The 25,754-nt window shown below is 41.7% G+C and overlaps 2 protein-coding genes across 11 annotated transcripts in view; one reads left to right on the plus strand and one right to left on the minus strand.

Moving 5' to 3' along the window:
- The window catches only part of sorbs3 (sorbin and SH3 domain containing 3), a 62,212-nt gene extending 38,803 nt beyond the window's left edge, over nt 1-23,409 (minus strand). For 3 of the 6 annotated variants that reach the window (XM_015362541.2, XM_015362479.2, XM_015362295.2), the window contains exon 1: nt 9,908-9,991. The gene's annotated coding sequence lies outside the window, so the exon portion shown is untranslated. Of the gene's footprint in view, nt 1-4,259; nt 4,622-9,907; nt 9,992-16,355; nt 17,455-17,980; nt 18,060-18,172; nt 20,081-23,300 lie in introns of those variants that run through there. The other 3 variants (XM_015362411.2, XM_015362368.2, XM_015362601.2) reach the window with 3 other exon arrangements.
- LOC102689237 (rho-related BTB domain-containing protein 2) overlaps nt 10,574-25,754 on the plus strand; it is a 36,548-nt gene continuing 21,367 nt past the window's right edge. For 4 of the 5 annotated variants that reach the window (XR_011183442.1, XR_011183441.1, XR_001480311.2 and 1 more), the window contains exon 1: nt 22,232-23,428. Coding sequence is in view for 2 of the 5 variants with exons in the window: in XM_006625300.3 (XP_006625363.2) it covers nt 23,367-23,428 (62 nt within the window). In the remaining 3 variants the exon portion in view is untranslated. Of the gene's footprint in view, nt 10,818-20,039; nt 20,177-22,146; nt 22,205-22,231; nt 23,429-25,754 lie in introns of those variants that run through there. The other variant, XM_015362856.2, reaches the window with a different exon arrangement.

Below are 25,754 nucleotides of genomic sequence, written 5' to 3' on the forward strand. Positions count from 1 at the left end.
TTAAACAGAAAATTATAACTTGGCAGTTACGCTTAGACTGTTCAGACTTGAGCCAAGGAGGCTGATCGGGCAGCAAAACAACCTTTAGATACCAAATGAAAAGTAAATCCAGTGTAACTGTTGGCTTTAAGCACATTGTGGCACGACAGAGTTTTATGAGGGTTTTGTACAATAGCTTTCAACCCACTGGACTGAAGCCACAGATGAATGGAGGAATTGCATTCCCAGACTTGTTTGGAAGGATCTAAAACTTGCACAGATTTTGTAAAACTCATTGGTGAAATACAAGCTATACAGAGAGAACAGTATATATTTTCATCATCCCTTTATACAGTGATGTTCTGCTATACTGTATGATACTTTTAGAATGCAATCTAACCTAAGGAAACTTCCACATTTTGTTTTGGCAAGTCATTAAACAAAAAAAAAACACTCTGAGCTCATTTGAGTCATCCTCAACGTTTTCCTGCAAATGCAGCCCAAGCGAACCTCCTTCCATAAGAATCTGTAATGCAGATTCTGCACCAGGACAAAACATCAATCCCAAGGTAACCATTGATATGGATATTACTGTGGAACTGTGGCCACACATGGTGGTCACCAAGAAAATTGGCCATTGTTAAAAATAAAGCGGACAGCTAGAGTTAGACCAGGTCTCTGACACTCTCACCACTTCTGTCAGATCTTGCAACACCCTGTTTCCCATAAATCACAAAGCAGTGACCACCTCCCCAGCATAACATAGATATGCTAACCACTGCATTGTTAAACCAGAGCACAGTGCTGTCAGGGAAATAGAAATCAATGGATAAAAGATGCCACCAAAAATCCTGTGTTGCCACAGCAGTGAAACAGCCACTGACCTCTGCTCTTCTCACAGTGTCACAAGAAAAATGTCCTCCACAGCACAGCTACAGTGTCTACTATCAAGGATTTATGGTTTGTAATGAGTAAAATGGTTTTGAGGCATACAAAGGGTGAGTTTTATCACCCCTCTTCAATGGCGTCATAGAAGCAATGCTAAAGGAAGCATGGCACAACCTGAGCGAAGGAATAACACTTGCAGAACAAAGAGTGAGGTCATGCAGACTTACAAATGACAGAGCTGTGCAGGGTAACACAGAGCTTTAGTTACTAAACTAAGCAAAAAAGTAAAGGATAGTGGAATGAGAACAAATACAAAAAAGACCAAAGTGGTGAGGGTGTCAACGGACAAAGACACAGAAAGGAGCATCAGAGGGACTGAAAGAGTTCTGTTACTTAGGTAACCTTTTCAAGCCTGATGGATGATGCTCTCAGAAAATCAACACCAGAAACCGGGGAAGAGCCAAACTTGGCTGCAGAGAGAAAGAAAACAACCGTTCACTAATCGCTTAAACACCTGAAAGGAAGCAAAACAAAGATCCATATCTGGAGAACAACATCTGAGACTAGGACAATGAGAAAGTAAGACAACGAATCCTGGAAGATTGGTGAATGTTTGAGAATCTAGAAAAGTAAACTGGACAGAGGGGAAAAATAATGAAGAGGCTTTGTGTCATTTTGGGAGATAAAGGTGAACTCATCCTCTGCCTGGATCGGATCAGTGTTGACCTCAAGTCTGATGAAAGAAGTAATTGAGGGAAAACTACTTCTAGAAAAGTACAAGAGGAAGGGAGTAATGCTAGACAACACCCAAAGAGGATGAGTGGCATCATCATCTTTAAGGAGCTGAGAGTCATACTATGATGAGAAAGGTTTTATTCTTGATAGGTCTGTGTTTATGGCTTTCTTGGTAGCATGGAAGAAGTTAACATGTGTCCTGCTGGTTGTCTTAGCCCTGGATCATGCATGTCTTCACCTTATTCTGTCTGTTATTGATAAGAGTGCTAAACTTCAGCCTTCAGAATATTGCTGCCTTTTACCATTGCTTATTGATGCGTGGATGTCCTTGTTGAGAGATATGTTTACAGTATTGTATCTACAACAGGCCTGCTCATTGTTAAATGGTGGGACTCCCCTTTATAAAAAACAGATGATAATGATTGGTCTTATGGGCTGGGCACAGCTGGCAAATCAAGGCCTGTCATAAAACGCTCTTAAGAGAGCACAGATAATGGAGGAGAGGGGCTGAGAGAAATGGCCAAATCTAGGCAATTTTTAACAAACGTAAATTATACATCAAAGGGAAGATTAGATTTAGCCCTGTGATCCGAGATAGCTGAGATAGGATTTTCTTTTCAAATATTTTCCCACCACCAGCAATATCTCTTTAGCTGTGCAAACATCTTACATTCTGTGTTTTGTCCTTGTTAGCTTATGCTTTAGAATCATGTGAAAAGAGAATGTAAACTCCACGGCTTACTGTTCTGGAACCAGTCTGAACACTTTATGATATCACTCTGGTATGATCACAATCAGGACCATCAGGAACTGGATTTTCAACTAGAACAGATCTCGTAACAGTGCGAGTTACATTTGTGAGCAAGGCTATGTTGGCGGGGGGGCAAAGATTTAAGGTCGGGGGGAACCTTTCGTCACTGCAAGTGAGAGTAATAGTTTAGACAGCAACGTCTGCTCAAATACATGTCAGACGTGAAGCCGTTCTCTCAAGCCTGGACTTTGATCCCCCAGTCCCCACTATGCAATTCCAAAGAAGCAGAAAACAAACCACGCTCCGGTTTTTCTCTGTTGCCTCACAGCTATTGGGTCTCTTTGATACGTTCCTCAGGCTACATGGGAATTAAAACCGCGTACAGTACCTCACCAGTTCTGCGTCTTCTTCTCTTTTGCGAAACCTGAGCAGTTGTGCAACACAGCCCGGTGAGTGTTTGCTTAGAAAGAGTGGATTTGGCTCTGGCTTAGCAAAATCCAATCCTGATTATCCAACGGATGAATCCAGTATAACCACCTTTAAGCAGCTACCTTTTCACCACTCTGAAATCTATGCTTGTATCTCTATGCCACATTACATGCTACTGTATGTGTTTAGCAAGAAAATATTTGCACAGAAAATCTGAATGCGCTTAGGACTATCTTTACAGTTGCATATAAAGTTTTTTATCCATGGACTTATTTATCCTCATTCTCTGTGGGGTTCATAAACCCTTTTAGTCTCCTTTCTCTAAAAGTCATTTCTACTGGATGATTTATTTAGTAGCCTATTTGTTCTATTTGATGGTGATCGGGTTCAGATATGTGACCTACATCTTTCAATGTCTTTTACTTAATATATCGAGAAAATAAATCCTCATCTCAGCGTCATTATTTGAAGATATTACCTGCAGCGAAAAGGGAAATAAATAAGATTCACATTCCATAGCAATGTGATCCATTACAGCTTTTATATGCTTCACAATGAGCACCAATGAAACAGAAAAGGTAATGTTACTTGATGTTATTTTATTATTCCAGAAAGTGCCATAGAGACTTAATTTTAATAATTGAATTATATCAAGGTATCAAGCACTTGATTTGATTATTTAAGAATTTGATTATTTAACAACGTGCAACTTCTAACACTTAAAATGGCAAAAACTGCTGCTTAATGAGAGTCTTGTGTCCCCTGTGTATGTGCCTGAGCTTTCACTCCTGGTCTCCTCCAGTTTTACACCCTTGAAAGTCTGATGACTGAAAAAGGACACCTGAAGAGGAGCACGAACTCACAAATACACTTAGACCTTTGGCCCCCCTGATCTCTGCTTCTGCAATTCTGCAATACGATCTCTTATTCCTGCACTGTGTTGTAGGCTCTGCATCTCATGTCAAAATGCCCAGCCTGCTTCTCCCCAGAAGCTCAGGATAACAGCAAATCAATGGGTCTTTTACAAAGTGTTCGGGCCAATATACAGTAAATGCACGGCAGTAAAAGCAAAATAGAAAAAGAAGTGAGTGAAACCTGAAACGAGCCACCCTCCGATGCATTTTGAAAGAATTTTGCAGTGTCGTCATTTCAAGTCATCCAGAGTTCTTTAACTGCCAAAAAGAATGACCACAAGAGAGAGGGAAAAACCTCAAGGAGATCGCAGTGTGGTAATGGAAGTCCATATTAGTTTCCTGGCTGGTTTTTGAAAGTTTGCTCTTGAGTAAATTAACAATGATAGAAGCCAGGGAAAGACAGAAAATGCAAAGGGTATCTTGCACGATATTTTATCAGCTTTTAAACCCCGCCTTAGCAAAGTTCACAAGAACAGCTAATCAGGGCGCAATCAGATGGAATTTACTACTTCGACAAAATGTAGCTGCCTGCATTCTCAAAAACAGGGTTTTTCCCTACTCACGGTGCAGTCCACAGCTCGGTCAGACCGTTCCAGTCCTGTCGGGGTGTGATGCCTCTGATCCTGTCAGCTCTGTGCTCTAACGCAAGTCTGCGACGCTGCTTCTCTCCGGCTCTGTGAAAAACGCTGCTGAAACGTTGACAGTCATCGCTATGGCAACCTCAGGGCCCGTTCAAAAGACATCCTCCGAGTGCTTGGCAGATCTCCGGGCTCTCAATGAAGAAAGCTCTTTGTTGCGATAAGGTGGTATTTCACAGCACAGGGTTAGGGACCAGAGAACGCAAACAGTTGTGCCTCCTTTCCTCTCTTACAGCCCTGCCGTCTTGTATGAAAGTTCCTGCCCTTGTGCTGGAGTGCCTGAGACAAGAATCCAGGAAACTGCTTGGCTCAGTGGATCTCGATGCCAGAAAACCTTTGAGCAACTCAATGACTCATGAGCATTTGAGTGTTTTTTCAAGACTAATCTCCGAGCTACTTTGACCCGCCACTTCGCGCAGAGCGGAGGCAAGCTGCTGCAGCATACACACGCCAAGCACACCCTGCTCACACTTGGTGAAGACAGAAATGGAAACGTTCGTGGTAGGATTCGTTTCTTTCCCACCCATTGCAGACATCAGTTTACTTGGGTTTCCAGCCCAGGAATATTCCCGTCCGAATGCATTATTTGCACACTTCAGCCAGCTTAAATGTTATTGATTATTCGCACACACTGTCAAGGAGCTTGGAAGAACTGGAAAATGAAGTTCCCTAGCCTAATCTACTCACTAAATTCCATAGCCCTTACCTGCTTCCTGCTTGCAGTTTTAAACTCTAACCCTGCAGCTGTGCCTAGGAGGTTATGCCTGAATGTTTTGTAAAGAGAAAGTTAGGCCTTAGCATTGCTTTCACTGCAGGCAAACATTACCACATTGAACATTTACAAAACAGGCAATATTACCTTAATGAAAAAGATCATATCATTATCAGTGTCTAAAGTGGCAATGGGCAGGAAAGGTACAATATGACACCATGAAAGCAAATTAGCATAAAATCCAGAGGACAAATTAAACATTACCACGCAAATTCAACTGGGTAATGGTTCACAAGACTGCTTGACTAGGCAGAGGCTAAAACACCCAGACTGTGGGATTCTGTTATCAGTCCGGGAGACTGCTGTGCTGCCCATTAGGTTCTGTATGCAAGGCCTATCTTTTACAAGTGCTTCAATCTTACATAAATATTTGAAGCAAAGACATATCTTTGTTTTATCTTCTTCCATATTGAACTGAGAGAAATATTTAGCTTGGCTACTTCCTGACTCCTGCTACTAAATTGCACCTTGGGAATAACCCAGTATCTGCCACATGAGTGCTGTTGTCTCATCTAAGCAGGATTTTGCATTTCAGGTTGTTCTGTATTTTGGGAGCTGGAGGCTTTAAGAATCTTAAAGTGGATACAGCTGGGTTTCACAAAGGCAGGAACGCAGGCTTAAATAGCTGAAGTGTAGAGAGGTAGACAGAACACTTTTGGTGCCTGCTATGAAGTTGTAGTGGGGCTGAATGTACTGTAAGAGGTTTACCAAATAATAAAGAGCACAGCACTACAGAGAGAAAAGTGATCTGTAAGGCATAGCAGAGCAACAGCCCCTTTGCAGATCTGTCAGTGCCCTGACAGTGTTTACCCAGGCGAAGTGTCATACAGCCCTCAGTTATGTGCCCCCTGCTGTGATGCGATCTTTATCCCTGTCATTCTGAAGCTCATTGAAGTGGAAGAGCTGATTATGACTCTGGCGATGAACCGCGGCTGCATTTTGCCAAAGACACCACACGGCTTCGCCTTTCAGTTTTAGCCCCACGTACAGTACCGCTGTCCTTTTTTTCTCTAACCCGCTTCCAGTTTCCTTCTGTATTTTCTTCTCATTAGGTAAAAAACAGCTCTGGAGCAAACACAGGATTCGGGTCCAATCCCGAGAGGACTATTTGTTTAAAGCCCATGAAACAGTGGTGGATGTGCAGTACGGTAGGGGCATGTGGTTCCTGTTGGGTGTCTTTTGGCAGTCTGGCCAGCAGTTGGTTTGCGTTCAATTGGCTATATCACTCTTCAAGTCAATTCCTATGTCTTCAAAGTAGATTCCTATTATAGGGGATTCTGTCCTCTAGTTCAAATGTAAAAAGGTGTGTGTGTTCTGTGTGTTTTCTTTAACTTCTCACCTGTCTTATGACCTTTTGATATGTGTTTTTCTCCTATAATGATATATTTTCTTATTGGGCCTGTCCACATTTCCTTCATGGAAAGCCATCCTTATTTTTTTTTTCTGTTAGTCTGAAATTTTGGGGCTGTCTGTATAAGCTTTGTGTAACCACAGGAAATCAAAAGTATTTTAAACTGGGTTCCACATGTCTGGTACTCCTGGACCCTTGGAGATCAAATACCCATTTACTCAGAACTCTTCCACGCAGCACATGAAATCATCTTTTTGCTTTATAGAGGGCGGTTGAAGATGGTTTATTTTATTTTATAATCAAACAGGTTAAGTAAATAACTGCCTCTTAATCTTTTGAGAACACCCAATCTCCTTCTTGTCAAACAAACTGCTTCACATAGTACTTCGCTATGGGAATGTTCTGATACCATCGTTGGAGGGTGGAGTCAGCCAGTGTGATCAGTGTTTTCTGAATGCCTTTTCATAGTGACCAGCAACCCTAAACTCAATGTCCCATCACCACCTCTCACATCACAACAGGAGTAAGAAGTCAGAGTGTTCTGGGCTTTTACGAGCAACTAAGCTCAAGTCTAGACCTTCTCCACTGTCTCTATCTGCAAAAACACATACAACATAAACAACAACTGACACAAACTGCTAAATTGCTTCACTTGTAGTCGACACTTAACAGAGCCACTGTATCGTACTGTTCCATAAGGCCTTGGGATGACTTTCAAGGAGCTAGTCTCGGTGGAATACATACAGTATTTGAATGTTATCTAACCAAAAATAGTGTGTGTGCGCTTAGCAATAAGAGCTTAAGTTTGTATAATAAAACACCTTTCATCAGGATCAGGTAACAGTCTGGACTAGTGGTTAGGGATCTAGACCCCTGATTGAAGGGTTGCAGGTTCAGGTTGCAGTGAAACAGTGCTGCTATACCTCTAAGTGAAGTCTTTCAATCAAATTGCTCCATTAACTTCCCTGTTGTATATGTATCAGATCTTATCACTACAGAGCATCATTGGAAATGACTGAATTATCTGCTTAAATGAAGCATAAAAATAGGAAAGCAAAATGGGTAACTCCATGTAGACATTTGTGTCTTAACAAAAACCATTCCCTTTTGGTATTTTTTAAGGATTTTCTGAACTGATTCTGTAAACCTGGTCCTGGAGAGCCATAATCAATTAAGTTGTATAGGTTAACTGCTTCTAACGACTGGGAACAGCTGTAAACTATTAAAGAATTTAGCCAGGCTTGTATTCAGCTAGAGGAACTACTCCTTAATCATATATTAGATATACTGTGGTCTGCTGGATTGGGGCTCTCCAGGATCAGGAGTGAACATCCCTGCTATAAGCCATTCCAGAAAATAAGAAGGGGAAGGTGCAGCCTTGATGCCAAATAATGATTTTTCGCTTTGAGAAAAAAAAAAAGAAAGAAAAGAAGAAAGAACTTGCAGGCGTAACTAATGGCCATGCTGAATCAGACACAAGGCCTTCTGTAGAGCTGCATCCCCCAGGTATTAAATGAATGAATTCACCAGCACGCTTTCCTTTACCTATCACCTGCTAGAAAGAAAAAGTATTCATTCTATTGTTCATTTATATGTCAAAGGTAACAAGGACATTTACACTATTTACATTTAAACAAATAACCTTGTGTCAGACACAGGGAGTCAGCACTTCTGTTAGCAGCTGTACAATGTGCTCCTGTGAGCTGAGGATCTCTTTCTCAGTGAGTGTCATCAGCCACTAGTGTGGGTAATGGATACCCATCCGCAATGAGACCTCCGCGGTTCTTTATGTTTATGTCAGCATGTCTGCTTTCCAGGTTGGGAGCCCTAGAGTCCTTTCTGCTTCTTGGGGGGTTCCCTTTTGTGTCTTCTTGAGCGGTGTGTGTTATGTTGTGCGTTTATGTGTGTTGGTTGCATTTTCCAAAAAAAAACACATCTCTTTTGCATTCCGGGATGGGACATTCTTGAACTGAACAAATCTTGAAATTCCTATGCAAAGACACACCAACCAGGGGGCGCATAAGGAAACTTTGTGGAAGTGTGTTTAAAACCAAAAAGAGGGAGGCATGTCTTTACACAGAGGGTTTTGGGAGTCTGGCACAAGATTCCCAGCCATGTTGTTAAAACTGATAACCCGGCTGCTTTCAAGAAACAGCTGGATGAACTATTAACTACTAAACATGCTAGATGGGCCTCCTCTCATGTTCTTAATTCTTGTAATACACAAAAAAAGTTCAAATGGTCGCAAAAACAGGCAACCCACCTGTTTGCAAAACTACCCCAGCCCAACACATGATCCACAATGCATCAGGTTTGCTAGACACCCTTAATCATGCAATCAGTATAATGCTACAATATACACACTATTTTGTAGCCCCAATCAAACATTGTAGAAAACCTATAGATTCAAACAAACATTTCCTACTCTGTTCCAGTCATGTACCCTGTTCTATGGTCCATGATTACCACCAGACTTGAGCCATCTCTCCCTCAGCTGAAACTCAGTTGAGCACTGGGTTTTCTGCCCCTGTCAGTGTAAGAGCAAAGTGACACCTGAGTCTGCTGCTTGGGGTCAATGAGAGGAAACCCCCATCCCCTGGACTAATACACAAACACTATTACTACTGTGCCAACAAAGCCACCTTCCTCCCGCAGTGCAGCTTTAGGCAACATCTCTACACTCTCCCCCTGGGTCATCCTGCTGCCACCCTTGTGTGACACGACTCTGGCACACGTGAGGAGTGCTGAGGCAGGGGAGATGTGTCTCTCGGAGGACTGGGCACATGGATATGAATGATCCATTTACCACCAGGAGGTTCACTCCAATTAGGCAAGACTCATTAAAAATTGCAGCTCTGAGTCCAAAGAGTGACTCGGACTGGCCCCTTACTCTAGACGCTGCCAAATAGATGGCACACTAGCTATTCAAGAAGAGCCCAATCAGATACAAAACGGACATGGACTTTAACTGGTGCATACAGTATATTGATTTATTGACTTTGATAGTAGCTGGCATTAATCTAACGCAACTTTGGAATCCCATTACACAGCTGGATAGTGTGCTGGAACAATTAGGGCAAAGTGCCTCCTCAAGGGTGTAACAACATTGTCTCACCTGGAATTTGAACCCACAGCCTTCCTGTCACAAGTCTAGAGCCCTAACCAGCAAGCCACAGCACTGTTCTACAGACATACAAACTAGATTTGTAGTGCTTTATGTGGTACCTGATGTGCTTTCTATGAAGAATAACACAATAAATTAAATTAGCCATACAGTACTGTTTTACCCCTGAGTGATTATTAACCACTACAATGAAAACAGCCACCTAAAACAACTGCAATTCCTGCAATTTCTTGCCTTTCACACTAGCCAAAGTCAAATCGGAAAACACAATCATCATGAAAAAAAAAAACAGAAGAGACCAAAAGTATTAAGTCGGGAGTACTTACCGCTCTTTGTGGATTTAATCTTGCTCAAGCAGTGAGATAACTGCAGTGCACAGCCGCTTGCTGTCTCAGGCCAGTGGCTTGGCTGTAGTCTGAAGTGCAGGGAGTGAGTCACAGTGTTTGTGTGTGCATGTGTGTGCGCTAGCCCTGCACGACCCACCCACTCAGCAGTTCATGTGAAGCCCTGTGAGCTGTGTAATAGTTTCCATCCTCAGATGGAAATAATAGAAATTCCCTAGCAGGCACAAGGATCTAGAGGAACCACCCTTTGTGTGTGTTAGAAAAAGCACCCAGTCACTTTTTCCCCCTTTTTAAAAAATAAAATTTGTTTTGTGCACAATCCAGAATTCAGAGTCCACCTCAATGGACTGAGACTGAAAGGAGATTGAAGGCAGATGTGTGTCCTTCCTGTCTCAGCACATAAGCAGACACTGTATTCAAGACTGAGACGTGAATCTGACTGACTGATGTTGCCATGCTCTTAATATCCTGCTAACCCCCGCTATGTGGATGGTCAAAGTCAAAGTTCTGAATCATACTGGCACACGGCCTGCACTGACAAGCAGGACCAGACAGTTTCTTCTTTCCCAGGCAATTTCCTTTGTGTTTTCTTTTGTCTGCAGGGGGTGGATCATAATTTTAAAGAGATCCATTTTTTTGCAGAGCTTTCGCAGACAGGAGAAGAAGTCTTCCAGAAAGAGGTTTTTCAAGTACAATTAAGAATGGGACGTTATCCCCTCTCAGATCTATATTTCCTCCATGGAAGGTGATGACTATGTACAATACCTTGGCATCCCACAAGTGTGAAGCATACTGGCTCTCCTGGGAAACACAGAGACACGCATACGCATCCGACCCAAGACATTTTGCATCAGGAAGATCTCCTCTTTCGGGACTCGGATTTCGGCTTGAGGTAGGAAATGACTATTGCTCAGTTCTGTCAAGACATGTGAGAAGGTCACACAGGCTCCCTAACAAGAGCCAGTGTCGTCAGCTTTTCATCTTTATTCCTATCAAAAGTTTTTAACAACAGTGATTTCAAAATGAAGTGGAATACTGACAGACAAGTTGATTGGTCCAGCAGACTCATCAGCCTCCATCACATGACTGGAAACTTTTCAATGCTTTGTTATCCCTGCACTTTTGTCCTTAGTGTGTGTTTCCAGATAGAATATCATAATAATACCAGAACAAATAATGCAGTGGCTACAGCCTCCATAGAAAGGAAAATAATCTGTTTCGATTAGTGAATGCATGGGTCCAAAATCACTAAAGTACCAAGCAATCAAGCTTTATTACAGGTATAAAGGCAGGCAAAACATAATCTAATGGAGATAATCATGTGCGACTTGTAATGACATCGGCATTCAAGGGGTGGGGCATGAAGTTGATTGACACTTCCTCCACCAAAAAAAGAATATTGCAAAATCCTAGACAATGATGCTATTATTTCTGACCTCTTTTGGGTAGACAACAAGAAACTATAAGGTGAATAAATATGAATGCCTAAATATAAACCCTACAGTGGATGGATTGCTCTTGTAAATTTAGGCTGAAAAGAGACAATGAGTTGGTCTACCCTTGATGAGCCTCCTGCAGGCTGGCTGACTCTTCTCTCATTGTATCCTGGTAGTCTACTGACAATTCTGTATTGCCACTGAGGGCTCTGTTTATAATCAGAAAATAGCACAACCTCTGCTTCCTCTAACATATCATCTTCAGAACAACCAACTAGTCTGTTTGCAGACAGCATTTCAGCAAAAAATATGTGAATTTGTGCTCCCAAAAAGGCATGGTCTGTAACTTTGGTCCAGTATTTGATAAATCTCTCTGCTGACACTTGTACATTTAACTCATTTCCGTGCTGCTGGAAACCAGAATTCAGTCAAATGTTTAAATTGCTTAGTCTGTACCAGGTGGTAAATACTGATGTGATGTACAGTACATACGTTGAGTGGCAATGAGCACGTTGTTGAGCAACTCCACTGTCTGTGAGTGAGGCTCTATCCGATCTGAGCCTGTACTGGACTGGGATCAACTCCTAGCAGGGGCAGAGCACAGCTGTATCTGTCACACATACTGTACACACTGTTGTGCTGATGAAATCTAGCTCCAGATTTGAAAGGTTAATACCGACAATGCATCATCAACACTGGCAAATGGTGAATAGGTGTAAACAAAATTGTTTGTGCCACAAAAATACACTAAAATTGTAAGCCATCTTATATCATCGCCACCAGCCAGTAATATCCAACACAAAGCCGAAATAGGTTAGCCATTGACTTCAGTAGTGGCCTGGGAGTGGAGGCTAATACTTTTGTAAAGGGACTTGCTCATAATCCTTTCTTTAAACACTAGGATCCACTTCTCACAGGTGAAAAGAGCAATTTCATTCTGAAGTCCTTTCCCCTACAAACTTGGAAGAGTTTTTGATTTGTGATTTGCATTTATCAGAGAATATTACACTGCTGTTATATGAATCTAGTGTGTTTCATATTAGACTGTAAATGTATAGAATATATTCTCCAGTAAGGAAATTAAGTAAGCTGAAATTGTTTTTTAGAATCATTAATTTGGACTCAAAATGCAAAAATAAAAAATAAAGGAATTATATACAGGGAATCCAACGACTTAAAGCTTTTAGCCAGTTTATCTTGTATTTAGTGATGAGTAATGGTCATTTAAAAATGGGTGGAGTATTTGGATACCTCTTTAAAATAGTGAGAGTCTCCCATACTCTGTTTCTGTAAGCACTAAAGTCGTATCGGGTTGGTACCTTGAAATAATTATGACAGATGTATGCTTTCTTTGGGGCAGAGCAGCCTACAACAATTTCTATAATTGCTAGCTAGGTGTTAGAAATGAATAGGATTATGGTATTTAACCTAGTGAGTCACAAAAAAGAGAACTAAAAACACAAGATTAGAGGAAAAGACAGAGAACTCAGGCAGCACAAAGGGGCTGGGTTAGCAATTATTGTTCGGGTTAATTCCAACTGGGCTGACAGTCCACTGTAGGACAATGTTGCCATTACTATGTATTAGCTAAGCCATACTAAACAGCCATACGAAAACAGCTGTGGCATCAAGTCTAAAACAAGATGGAAATGCTGCACCGGCTTCTACTTTAAACAGAGGCGATAAACCCTAAACTACAGTGACTTCTATTTTTAATTTCAGCCTTGACTATATGCTGGACATATATCCAATCATTTACTGGTTCAGCTAATTACATTTCCTAAGTACTGATCACATGCTCATTAAATGGTAGCCAAAGATTCTGCAGGATTGTAGCCTCTACACATCTGTGTGATGTACAGTATGTGTTTGACATGGCAGCTGATTGCTACAAGATGTACTCCTAACAGAAGCTCTGTCAGTATTTCTAAGTGTCAGATGGGCACAGAAGCAATAACACAACTCAAGGTGTCGGTTGTGATAAAACCACCAGGAACGGCGCACATTTCTTGAGCTAAAATGCTGGATTTCCCCAGATACTTATAACTGCTGAGTTAAAAGTTATTGGCTTTTGTGAAGCACTTGCACAGCATATCTCATTTCTGAAAACACTAATAAGCACGTTTTCTTGGATATGTACAGATTCAGAAATTGCCTAACTTCAAAAAGATTAAAAATTAAACAAAACAGATGGCTTACACAAACAAAAACAAAAAAATGGGGGAAAGTCAACTAACGTTTAAAACCACTTTCAAAGTCTTTAACACCCTCTACTGGTACATGAGAGAATGGACTAAATGTCCTTGAAGGATTCAAATACATACTGTACACATTTACTACATCTCGCAGAACCCATTTTCTTCTGGAACAATCTCTCTGAATCCCCTCATTTTGAATGTCTCTGGTAATCGTTTGCTTTTAGGTCGTCTTGACACTTGTTAACTTTCCCAGTGTTCTGGAGCTCAGTTCTGAGGTATTTGTGAAAAAGAAAGCAGTATCAGTATGGCTCTCAGGCACCAGTTTCACTGAGGTCTGGCCTGAACTGCCTGCTAATCACTGCCAGAGCAGAAAAGAAGTCTGACAGCACAAACAGACCTGTAATTAATACTAGAAGTTGAGAGCCTGCCACTTGAGAAAGGCCTATTTAATATGGATAAAATAAATCATTCAACTCTGAGCTCTGATGTATAAAACAGTGCCTGACATTTAATATACAGGAAAGAGGGTTTTCTTCTCTGCCTCTATGGCGAAGCTCTGAAAGCACTGCTTAGCAGACACCAAAAAGGCATATAAGCAGCACAAGGTATGAAAACAATTGCAAAGTGAGACATGTTGCCTATTTAACATGGTAAAAAGATTTTTCAACCACACAGACACTAAAATACAGAATATACATGTAGTTTTATTCCCATTCCCATTAACCACACTCAAATCATTGTCGTCATGGAGAGACCATGAAATCTAACCAGCTAAAGGTTTTTAGCAAGTTTCTCTTGTATGAAGTGACACGTGTCTAAAACCTAAAACTATTTTTAGCACTTAAAGATGCAACACAGATGCCATGTAGTTAATAAGAAAGGTCATTTCCAATGTAGGAATTTCACTTCATTATCTGTTTTTCAGCAGTTTTTGTCTTTAGGGATTACATTTAAGAAAAATGTCCCCACAAATTGAGGGCAATCTATCCCCCAGCCACCACACACATGCCAGGTGGACAAGCTTATTTCCTGACAGAGGTCAGTCTTTCCACAGCCAGCCAGTAAGACCACACTGGGAGAGCCAGGGGAGATAGTAAATGCTTCCCTTATCCAGCTACAGAGGAAGGAGTGGCAGGAGGGGGCAGAGAGTGAGTGAGTCAGATGTCACGTGGGTGAACAGCTCAGGGATGTTTTTCCTGTGGGATTACTATTAATGATCTCGAACAAAAGCTGGGGATGGCACAGTGTGTTATCATGCATCAAGGCATGTAAAAGCAAAGCGACCCTGAAGTCTACTTAACGTCATCCATCAGAACGCTGTCTTTCTTAGAGCCTATGTCAGACCAGCTGGGTGATTCTGAGTGTCTGAGGGTCAGTGCAAGTTCGGTTCTTTCCACAACCTTGCCTGATCGGCCATTTGTCCCACCTAGGAAGTGAAAGACATTAGGACAAGCGCTCCAAACTGGGTTAAGGTCAGAAGATTGCATGTCTTAAGGACTGATGACCTTGTCTTGCTTTATTTGTTATCTATATATTGGACAGTGTGGATCAACAGGGTTAACACATCTAAGACTACTAAAATAGGGACTATTCATTAGTTTGTTTTTCTTTCAGAAAATGCTAGAGAGCATTCATGATTATGTACTTTTACATTATGTGGAATTCACAGCTCTGTATTGCTCTTGGTCCCATGCAAGTGAATTATAGGGCAGTTCATGAATAAAAACTTTATTAAAACAATCATTATTACAGAGTACTGGGTTATCCCCATGAATACCAGAAATGACAGGTAAATCACTTTTCAGAGAAAATACCTACAGGTATATCAGATCGCTAACATGAACCCCATTAGAAAGAGAAAGGTTGAGCTGAAACAGACTGTATCTGTTGGCTAATCTTAATTGGTTCTCACTGCAGCAAATACTAAAATGCACAGAATTCCAATGGAGCAATCTACCTTCTCATATTTTGCAGAGCAAAAGTATTTTAATATATCCTCAAAAGATTTAATCAGATTAAATAAGCAAGCTTTTTAAGATTCAGTCATTCACCAAATTATTGATCTTTTATTCAAAGCTTTTTTAACACTATCTTTTGAATGACTGCAGTTATTTCAATTTCTATACAGTACATAATATATGCTGCACAGAGCATTATTCTGCCTCTTCTTTAAATTCTGCTCTTACACTACTTCTTTAGGATGTCTTAAGCACACTGTATATGGATCTACAGTCTTTTAAGCCTGTACAGTACATCCTTCTTCACAAAAAGTCAGGAAGGTCAGTCTTAAGTGATCACAAAACACCCGAAGAAGGCTCCACAACCAAAATGTTGTGTTTCCCTTCTTCTCTTTTCAGCATGGAATAAACCTTTAACTTGTTCCTTTGCAGCCTATGCATGCTGACACAGTTACCTACTTGAACTACAAAACATCTTGTCCTGCTTTTATTTTGGAGTTTTTGTAGTATTTTTGCGTATAAGCAAAAGCCCTTACATTCAGACCTCAGCAATTATTTGGACTTTCCCAAGTTAGGCTTAGGTCGACTTTCTACTGTCAGAAATGCAATATCTTCCAAAGAGTTCTTGGATCAGCTCTGGCAATGCAAATCACAATGCCCAGCGATCAGGTGCTTAACAGTACTCTGTCATTCGCCTCACAGTAATTGGCAGCGGTTTCCATAATTACTAGTAATTTATTGTGTCAGCACAGGCGGACGTCTTCTCAACTGGCCCAAATTCTCCCAGAGCAGATCCGTCATCAAAACGCAGCACATTTGGAGAAGTAGGGTTACTTACAGAACTGGGTCTGTGAAATTTCTCTTCAGTCTTTATTCTGAACTCCTAGTCTTCTATGTTTTCTGTCACTGCAACCGACGCTGGCTTCCAAGATAAACATTTAGCTGCTCTGCCGCATAATAAACAATCCAAGGTCAGACCCTTTTTTATTACCTCTTCCACCACTCAGCTCATTGTGAAAATATTTGCCTCGTTACTGTAGTGTTTACTGGGTTCCTGTCTGGCCTCTATTATGCAATATACTGTAGCGATCTCCTTCCGAATGAAAAACATCTGGTTTATATAGGATTTAGCACAGGGCTGGTACGATGCAGGCTGGGATATAACTGTAATTATACGTGCCATGGCATGTCATTGATTTCCTAATAGGTTCCTAATTCCTGATCATTGTTATCTGCCACTGTTCTCATTTTTCATATCTCTTCGTCTACTTTGTATATTAGGTCAGCAAAAAAGAAAGCCGCCACCTGCCTGAAGCATGCTAGATGGAAAAACAGGAATTCTGCAAGATCTGCAGTTTTGCATATGTTTCCATTTAATCTACAAAGGATTCTCTCCGCTTTTCCCAGAGTTAAAACTAGGAGCTAAAAGCACTATTCTGGTTGCAAGGCAACTGAGAGCCAAAGAAGACAAACCCCATACACAATACTGTATTCTGAATAGTATGAGTTCCTTAGTCCCGAGGCACAAATGAATAATTATCAGTATAAAACGAACAGGAGACTTGATTTAAGGATTATTTTGACCATCTAAAAGAATGCCTGCAACCTGGTTTGTGTCTTCTTGTCGTCTTCATGTTGACTTCCTCCAGGTGCTCCACTTTCCTCCCACAGTCCAAAGACATGCTGGTAGGTTAATTAAGCTTCTGGGAGCATGGGACCTGGTGTGAATGTGTGTCTGTCCCATAATGGACTGGCGTCCCATCCAGGGTGTACCCTGCCTTCTGCCCGTTGCTTGCCAGGATAATCCCGCTCCTCCGCAACCTTGAATTGGAAGAAGACGCTACACAATTCAGGGATGTATTTCCCCCAGAGAGATCAGGTGCTAAAAGTCACAACTGGTTTAAGATAACATATCTGTAAGGCCAAAACGGAGTTACCTGTAAAGGACAAAAAAGAACAAAATGTTTGCCTTCGCAAGAATAGTTCTAACTAAATTTGATGTTCATTGTTTATGCAACAATGTGAAAGGTGTTGAAAACTTTGACACTCTTACGGTGGCGTATCATTACAAAGAGTCATAAGACCAGCGTAGTCACCAACAGCGATTTCCTTAAATATCTTAAAATAGAAAAAGAAGCTTAATAAGTAGCATCAAGATCAGGGAAGGTCAATGGTGTCTTGTCAGCACAACTTCATACAGCACTCTTGTGTTGACATGTACAGGTTTAAATATCATTCAATTCATTGTCGAGTCCTTAATATGGCTTTATAATGTAAAGGTGGTTGTAGAGGGGATTTACGTTAGTCTCTAAAAAAATCAAGTCAAAGCAAATGACTGGCTCATTCGTAGAAAGGACAGGCGGTAATTGGATTGTGCTGCCACCTACTGGATTGCATTGCACATAACAAGGTGAGACAACTTGTGCCAGAGAATTTTTTTTATAATAATAAACTTTCACATACCTCATGTTGGTAACACATAGGGTGGTGACAGCGCATGTACTTTATTATATCAACCGATTTCTGTGAAATTTGAGTGCCCCTGTATTCATGACAAAAATGAAAATCGTAATTTAGTCAGCGTAGCAACAACTGAGGACTTTTGTCAAAAAAGTGATACCTTGGAATTGTTAGGAATGAATATGTCATACTTACTTTTTCTGAAAGAGGCACCTTGTTAAAACCACAGCAGTATTTGGAACCACACAGAATTTGGATGCCATGACTCTGCAGTCTGGAGTTCAGAGTCCTAACCACTACTCAGCTGCTGACAGTATACAGTTTCTATTTTACCTGAATGATTTCTTTTTAAATAAGACTCATTTTCTATAACTCCACGCAGTGCACTTGCAAGTTGCAGTACTGTATATTTAAGGATCTTATAGTGGTAACTCAGGCATTAAGTACCATAATTTCTGAACATTCAACCACAAGCAAATTCTGATACCACATTATGCAAAATTGAAAGGAACAACTGCTTTGAAACAGATTGTACCTTTTTCTAAACTATCTGTCCAAATCCACATTTAAAATATCTCTTTAACATTCATGTACTATACAAGCAGTACCCTCTGGAAAAAAAAGACATGTGACACTTCATTTCCTGCACGACTGGTTTCGGTTAAAAACCTTTGCCTCTGCAGCCTCAGAATAACTTACATGCACACAGCACACATGCATTCCACGCAGAGCCAGTTAACCTTTCTGTTTCGAACCTTTTCAACACAGCTCATATATTCTTAAAACACAGCCCTCAGCCACAGCCTTGAATTCCTCACAGTGTGCAAATACTGTACCTCTCAGCTCAACACAGGACAATTGTAAGAGCTGTCATTTCCCTGTGGTTCTGCTCTGCTGCTATCACAGCTAAGAGAAGTGAGCCTGTGCAGACACTGGCAATAGCAAAGACGAACTTTTGGAGACATCAGTAGCACACGTTATCTTTTATGTCTGTATATAAAAAGACTGGTTTCTCTTGTCTCCTTTTAGGTCATTGTTGTAGTGCATTTTATTCAGTCCATTCAATCCAATAACTGATATTATTTCAGTTTACACACTCAAAAGACACTGGGTAAATTCGCTAGGAAAGCAGACTAGTGAATCCATCCATTCATTTTCCAATACGGGGTCATGGAGGAGCTGGAGCCTATCCTGGCAAGTAATGGGCACAAGGCAGGATACACCCTGCATGGGACATCAGTCCATTGTAGGGCACACACTCACCAACTTTTTGTTTTTTCATTTAACCTACCAGTACTGTAGGTTGCAGCTGTTTAACTGCCCCCACTTCGCATTCTCCATGCAAGCAGGGAGAAAGAGTGTGTAGAATGTGATGCCACTGGTGACACAGTAGGAGGAAATCCCCAACACTGGCCATTGTCATTACATGCCTATGACATGATAGGTGGTGTGGTGGCTCTGTGGCTAAGGATCTGTGGCTGGAAGCTTGCCGGTTCATATTCAGGAATCCTACTCCGTTGGGCCCCTGAACAAGGCCCTTAACCCCAGCTTTTCCAGGGGTACCGTATAAATGGCTGACCCTGCAGTCTGACCTCAAGCTTCTCTCCCTGTCTGTGTATCACATGGAGAGCAAGTTGGAGTATGTGAAAAGACAACCTCCTAATACAAGAAATTGTATATGGCCAATAAAGTGATCGGTGCCTCGGGCTTTGGAAGGTTTCTCCATAAAGCCCGCCATGTTGATCTCCCATCAGGAGAACCCGACAACCTGCAATACTGTATATGTCAGCACTTCCACTATACTAAAAAATCTGCAGGTTTTTGGAACGAAAGAGTTAAGGTGTTAATAGATAGGGTGCTTGCACCTTCACAAAGTTAAACAAACAGTGTCCATTGCTCCTACTTGCTGACGCAGGAAGGACTCATTCATGGCTTTGAACTTCACTGTATGCCCCGGGCTGTAAGCGTGCCTGATTGCCAGCGAGTGCTTCTGTACGGACCTGTCAGCCTCATCGCTTGTGCTGGTGTTCACAAATCTTTTCTTCTCTGCTTACGGATGTAGATTGAGCGGAGAGGGAGGAGCCGAAAAACAGTGGAGGGACACTGAGAGAGAGAGAGAGAAAGAGAGAGAAAGAGAGAGAGAGAGAGCAACTAACCCAGCTCCCAGAGACAAGGTCGGATAAGAAGACCAGAACGCAGGTAAGAAAGAAACACACAGGGTGGGCTCCTCTGAAAAACGTTTTCAAAGCGTGGCTGAGATTTACAGAGCACACGTCCAGTCCACCACACCGACTGAGCCATTTTCGAAACTGCTGTTCAACCGCGGCAGGGGGTTTCAATGTTTAACCAGGAGAACTCAGAATGCGGCACGTCTCAGCTGCAATGAAAAAACTGATCTGCACTTGAACTCCAAAGTTAATGAATCTATACTGAAGCACAGTCTTAGCTCGGGAAGAACTCCTTCTCGCCCTGTTGGCAGGTACAGTATTTCAGAGCGTGTAACAAAAGTTTGTAGAGGGCCACATACAGAAACAGAAACAATTTGCCTGCTAAAATCCAATATATCTCACTCAGCGACTTTGAATGGATTTAGACAAATTTGTCCACTTTTAATGTTTAGCAACTAAAATGGTGTGATTACCTCACATGTATTCATTCTACAATTCACTTGTTTGACAAACAGAAGACAATTATCGGTGAGACGTTTTTGTCAAAGGCATGGTGACTGTCCAAGTCAACTCCTACAGTACGTTCCTGACACAGTAGATTTAAGTTTACTGTACTCAAGTTGGGCATTAGTTTTTAGAACCCATCTGTTAAAATTACCCATCAGCCTTCATACCAATCTGTAATGTTTTAAAAATGTCATTCAGATTCACGTTATACAGAAACAGTGTGATGATTCGAACTCTCATTGTCCAGTCTGAAATTTAGCGATTTCACACAGACATTTTTGCCATAGTTTTTACTGCAAACTCAAGAAAAATCCTCATTGGTACTCTGTGTCCACAAGTGGATGTATGTTTGAAATTTTCTTACACTGCAAATAGTGTCATGTTGACAAAATAATTACAGGAAAAAATTCAGTCTTGCGAAATTAGGTTCAGATTAGCATTCTTATTATTAATAATACTTGCTTACACTTATATAGCACTTTTGTGGACACGCCAACAGGAAAATTGGCCAGGACGCCGGAGTAACACCCCTACTCTTTTTGAGAAACACCCTGGGATTTTTAATGATCACAGAGAATCAGGACCTCGATTTTACATCTTATCCAAAGGATGGTGCCTTTTTACATTATAATGTCCCCATCACTATACAAGGGCATTAGGACCCATATAGACATATAGACTACAGGGTGAGCGCCCCCTGCTGGCCCCACTAACACCTCTTCCAGCAGCAATCTTAGTTTTTCCCAGGAGGTCTCTCATCCAGGCCCTGACCAGGCTCACACCTGCCAAGCTTCAGTGGGTTGGAGGTTTTGAGCTGCAGGGTGATAAGACTGCTTTAGAGAACATATATGCTATATTGTGTGATATACAATATGAAATATATTTGATACCATTGCTCAATTTGGTGAGGAATAACACTTTACCCTATTAGCTTTGTCACGTGATACCCATACATGAACATGGACTTTTTTGAAGAAAGCTGCAAGAATATATTTTTAAAGTAACAATAAAAAAATCAAAACTTCACATTGTATGGCACATTAGACTCAAATGAGGTACCTTTGCATCAGTAACCACCAAACGTTCACCTGACCCATTGGACTGTTTTGGAGTTCTCTTTTATCGTGTAATCGCTTACTGAATGACACTATTTGCAACACAAAATCTGATGAAATGTCTGATATTGAAGATCTCTTTTGACGAATATCTAATCGAGGGTCACTACACACATGGCAGCATTTTTAAATGACTGGTTTCAGAGGCCTACCGGAACGTTTTCGTCTCTGTGAACATCCCTTCCACATTCTCCCAGTGCACGTCTCTACAAAAATGTCTGCATGAAAGTTATGTCACATTTGAAATTTAGGTTATTGCTACATTTTGTCATAAAGAGTGCTAGCACCATCAGATCTGAATTGCAGAACTATGGCAGAAATGTTGACTGAGATTGTTCCAGTGTTTTTTGGCGATTTCTCTCAGTCTCTGTTTTTGCAGGACATCTGGATGCCTCTAAGCAAAGCAGCAGGACCATGGAAGTTGCTGGTTATTATGAGTAAGTACTGTACAACCTCTTAAGGGTCCGAATAATCAACTAGAGCTCAATTAGCCTATCAGAAAGAACACTGTTGAACGTACAGCCTAAAGACACAGGGAAACTCCAGGACCAGGGTGGAGAAGGAGGACTTCTCCGGTCTGGGAAGGGACGACAGATGCACATTTAATAATTTAATTGCACCAGCTCTTCGGGTGCTGGTGCTTTAAAGAGAGCCTGGAAAAACCATCAGTCACGCTGGCCCTGCAGGACCAGGATTGGTTACCTCTGGGTTATATGAAAAAACCTGACCAAAAAAATAAAACTTAAAAGTCCACGGAAGGTTGAGAAAGGCAGCCAGCCAATTCCTGGCATCGGAATGGAAACACTGCGGACACAGACACGGGACGCGAAGAGGAAGCTACAAACCGGACCGGACGCTATTCCATCACGGCGCACGCAGGGACTTTCAGAAACACTAATTAACCTGAAAGGTGTGTTTGTTTTCTGAAAGGAAGGGGGCACACGGAAGAGGATTTATTTGAAATAAAGCTCCCGGTGTGTTGCTGACGTCGGCGCGGTGACCTTGCGAGCGGCGGAGCGCAGTACCAATTTAACCTGAAATCCCGTTAAACCCGCCGTCCCCTACGAGCCAGCAGCAAAGTGGAAACGCACGAAGATCGTTTGCCCCGTCGCTGCTCCGTACGGTCCCAACCCCGGAGAGTTCTGCTGTAGGTCTTGAGATGGTTAAATATTTGAAAGGGAAGCTGCAGTTGGCACGCGGTGACTTCTAGAGAGGGATTTGCTCACCGCGTTATTCCGGAATAGAAGGACAGGTCGGCTTTCTGAGTACGTGTCCGCGAAATGTGTGTCCCCTGCTGTACATAGCTGTGGGCTGTGCGATGCTGCAGCACAGCGCTGAAACTGAATCCGCCCCCAGTACCTTATGTGCGGGCAGAGGGTTCAGTGGCAGCGAACCCGCTTGGGAAACAGATCCCGTAGCACTGAGCAATAAATAAATCACTGTCCGACAGTGGAACGACACGGAAAGGCCTGGGAACTGCGTTAAACCGTAAACGGAGTCGAAATCCTCACGCACACACAAAAAAAGCCTTACTGATTTATGCCGGAAAAATGAAGCGAACTCCCGGCTTCCTCCAGGTGCTGGCTGCGGCCGGTGGAGATGAATTCTTCCCTGAGCTTTCAAACGCCAGCCAGCCCGATGCACCACTTCAATATACTACGGTAAGAGGAGAAGACGTTGCTCCATCTGCTTTCCCCATGTCTTCGTACATATTTAAGCATACCGATGTGTGTAATGAAAAGATGTATACAAACTAAAGCCAAAACAAAAAAAAAGATAGGCCTAATTTACCGGTTCTAGTGGGTTTTTTTCAGGTCCTGCAGTAGTAAAACGTACTCTGAAAAGAATGACCAAATAACTTCACACAGTAACACTGTGGGAAACTGCGCCCGAAGTACCGGTACAAGAATTAACTGCATGTTCATCCAAACACTGTTATGTTTTCGTACACCATTAGAAAAAAATAAGTTAATGATTTATTAAATTAAATATTATTATATTATTAAATCGGTTAAATGCATGTATTGTATACTAGCCTGGTTAAGCATAGGAATGATAAGTTTACTTTACATTTGTGTCATCTTTTGTTTGTTACACATATACTCTGAAGATGTGTCTGGAAGCTTGCCATACACATGACCAGAGGCATACTGCAAGAATATTGTCTATTCTGGTTTTTAGAAGGTTTTGGATCTCATGATTATTGATGCTTGTTGTAGATGGACGTTACATGTGCTGAAAGATGGAGTAGTTGTAGTATTTTTGTTGAGAGTCTAGGTCTGGGTAATACTGTGGGCTGAGTTGCTAAAGGATTCAATACTGAAGGTAAAGGGGAAAATTATAGGTGAATTGTCCCTTACAGGATGTCAAATCACATCCCACTATGTGGGTCCTAGACAATTTGAGTTCCCAGTGCTTCCTGCCACCAGAGTTTCACAACCCTCACACACAAGTAAAAGTAAAAAAAAAAAAACATCACACCAAATACACTTAAGCTACCCCTGTAGTTACTAGAATGTGGCAGAGCTGCAGCTTGAACAGCTACTGTATGATGGAAGCAATTCTGTCAGGTTCTGCTGAGTCATGTGGATGGTGTTCTGCTGAGCTCAGGCTCTGAAGGAGCTTGGCCAGCTCTCCTGAATTCAAGAAAAAAAACCTCGGGGGGAAAAGGGCTATTGGGAAGCTGTGAGCTACAGTTCTGCTTCAAGGCTGAGGTCCAGTCTTTTTTTATACTCGATTCCTCCCCATTCCTCTTTCCCGAGTTCCCATCCCAAGAGCTTCACCAGCACTTGCTGCCTTTCAGCGAACGTTCCAAAAACGTGGACGAAGGAAGGGGCGGCCATGAACTGATGTTGAAGGGGAAAGGCGCATGAGGAATACTGTAGCATCTGACACTACCAAAGAGGAATTGATTCCCCACTTTAATAATGGAGACACGCTCCCCCCCAGCCAATATGGCCAGATCAGCTGTTTTTATGCTTCGCTTGTTTGCTCTGTACGCCAGTGAATTACTTCAGTTCCAAAACTCAATATTTACAGCATTTTAAGCAGAATCGGTGTCTTTTGTCTGCATTTACATTTTTGCCACGTCTTGTCTGTTTTATGTCATATTAACGCCGGTCCTGCCAATAACGTACTGTATTCATTCAGCAGAGCCCCTTTCCACAGCTATCGTTGGTAGGATTAGGCGAAGAGATGTGTAAAAAGCTGAAGAGAACAGACTGTGCGATGGACAGAGACGACAAATAGCCCACTTTAAAATAATACAAAAGAAATGTCATAGTCGACTCTATGCCATTCAGTAATGGAGTTGGGTTGGATGCAGAGCTGGGGTTTGGATGTGGAAACTTCACATCACCTGACTTGAATATTGTGTACAATTATGGCCTCCATGTTATGGGATAAAATATTGCTGGTCTGGTATCTGTCAAGACAAGACCGATCAGATACTGGACATGCTGGGGCTTAAGGGAATGTCCAGCACTGGCAGGCTGGAAGAACTGTATCTTTGTAGTCTTGAACAGAGAAGACTATGATGGGATGTAATTCAAGTATTTAAAATCCTCAAAGGTACTGACAAAATCAGAGGGCGCGAGTGATAACTACATGGGAATGCATTTAAAAACGTGAACAGGAGGCATTTCTTTACGCAAAGGGCTGTGGGAGTATGGAACCAGCTACCCAGCAACGTTGTTGAAGCTGATACCCTTACTTCTTTCACTGAACGGCGGGATTAAATCTCTGGATCAAAGAACTACTCTCGTATGTAACTTTTCTTACATTCTTCTTATGTTGGTTTTTCCTGAACTACAGTACATATCTCCTGAACTTCCTGTTGGGTATCTATTTGCTGTTGCTTCCTTTTTGTTTCAGGTCTTTGAAAAGTCGAAACTAAGTTGTTTTCAATCGACGTGTGTTGATATGAGAAAGGCTTTGACTCCAGGATAGTTGTGAAACCCCCTTCCTTTCCCCGTTTTAATAAATAGT

This window comes from Lepisosteus oculatus, chromosome 2 (genome assembly GCF_040954835.1).
Source record: "Lepisosteus oculatus isolate fLepOcu1 chromosome 2, fLepOcu1.hap2, whole genome shotgun sequence".
In the NCBI taxonomy this organism is placed as follows: domain Eukaryota; kingdom Metazoa; phylum Chordata; class Actinopteri; order Semionotiformes; family Lepisosteidae; genus Lepisosteus; species Lepisosteus oculatus.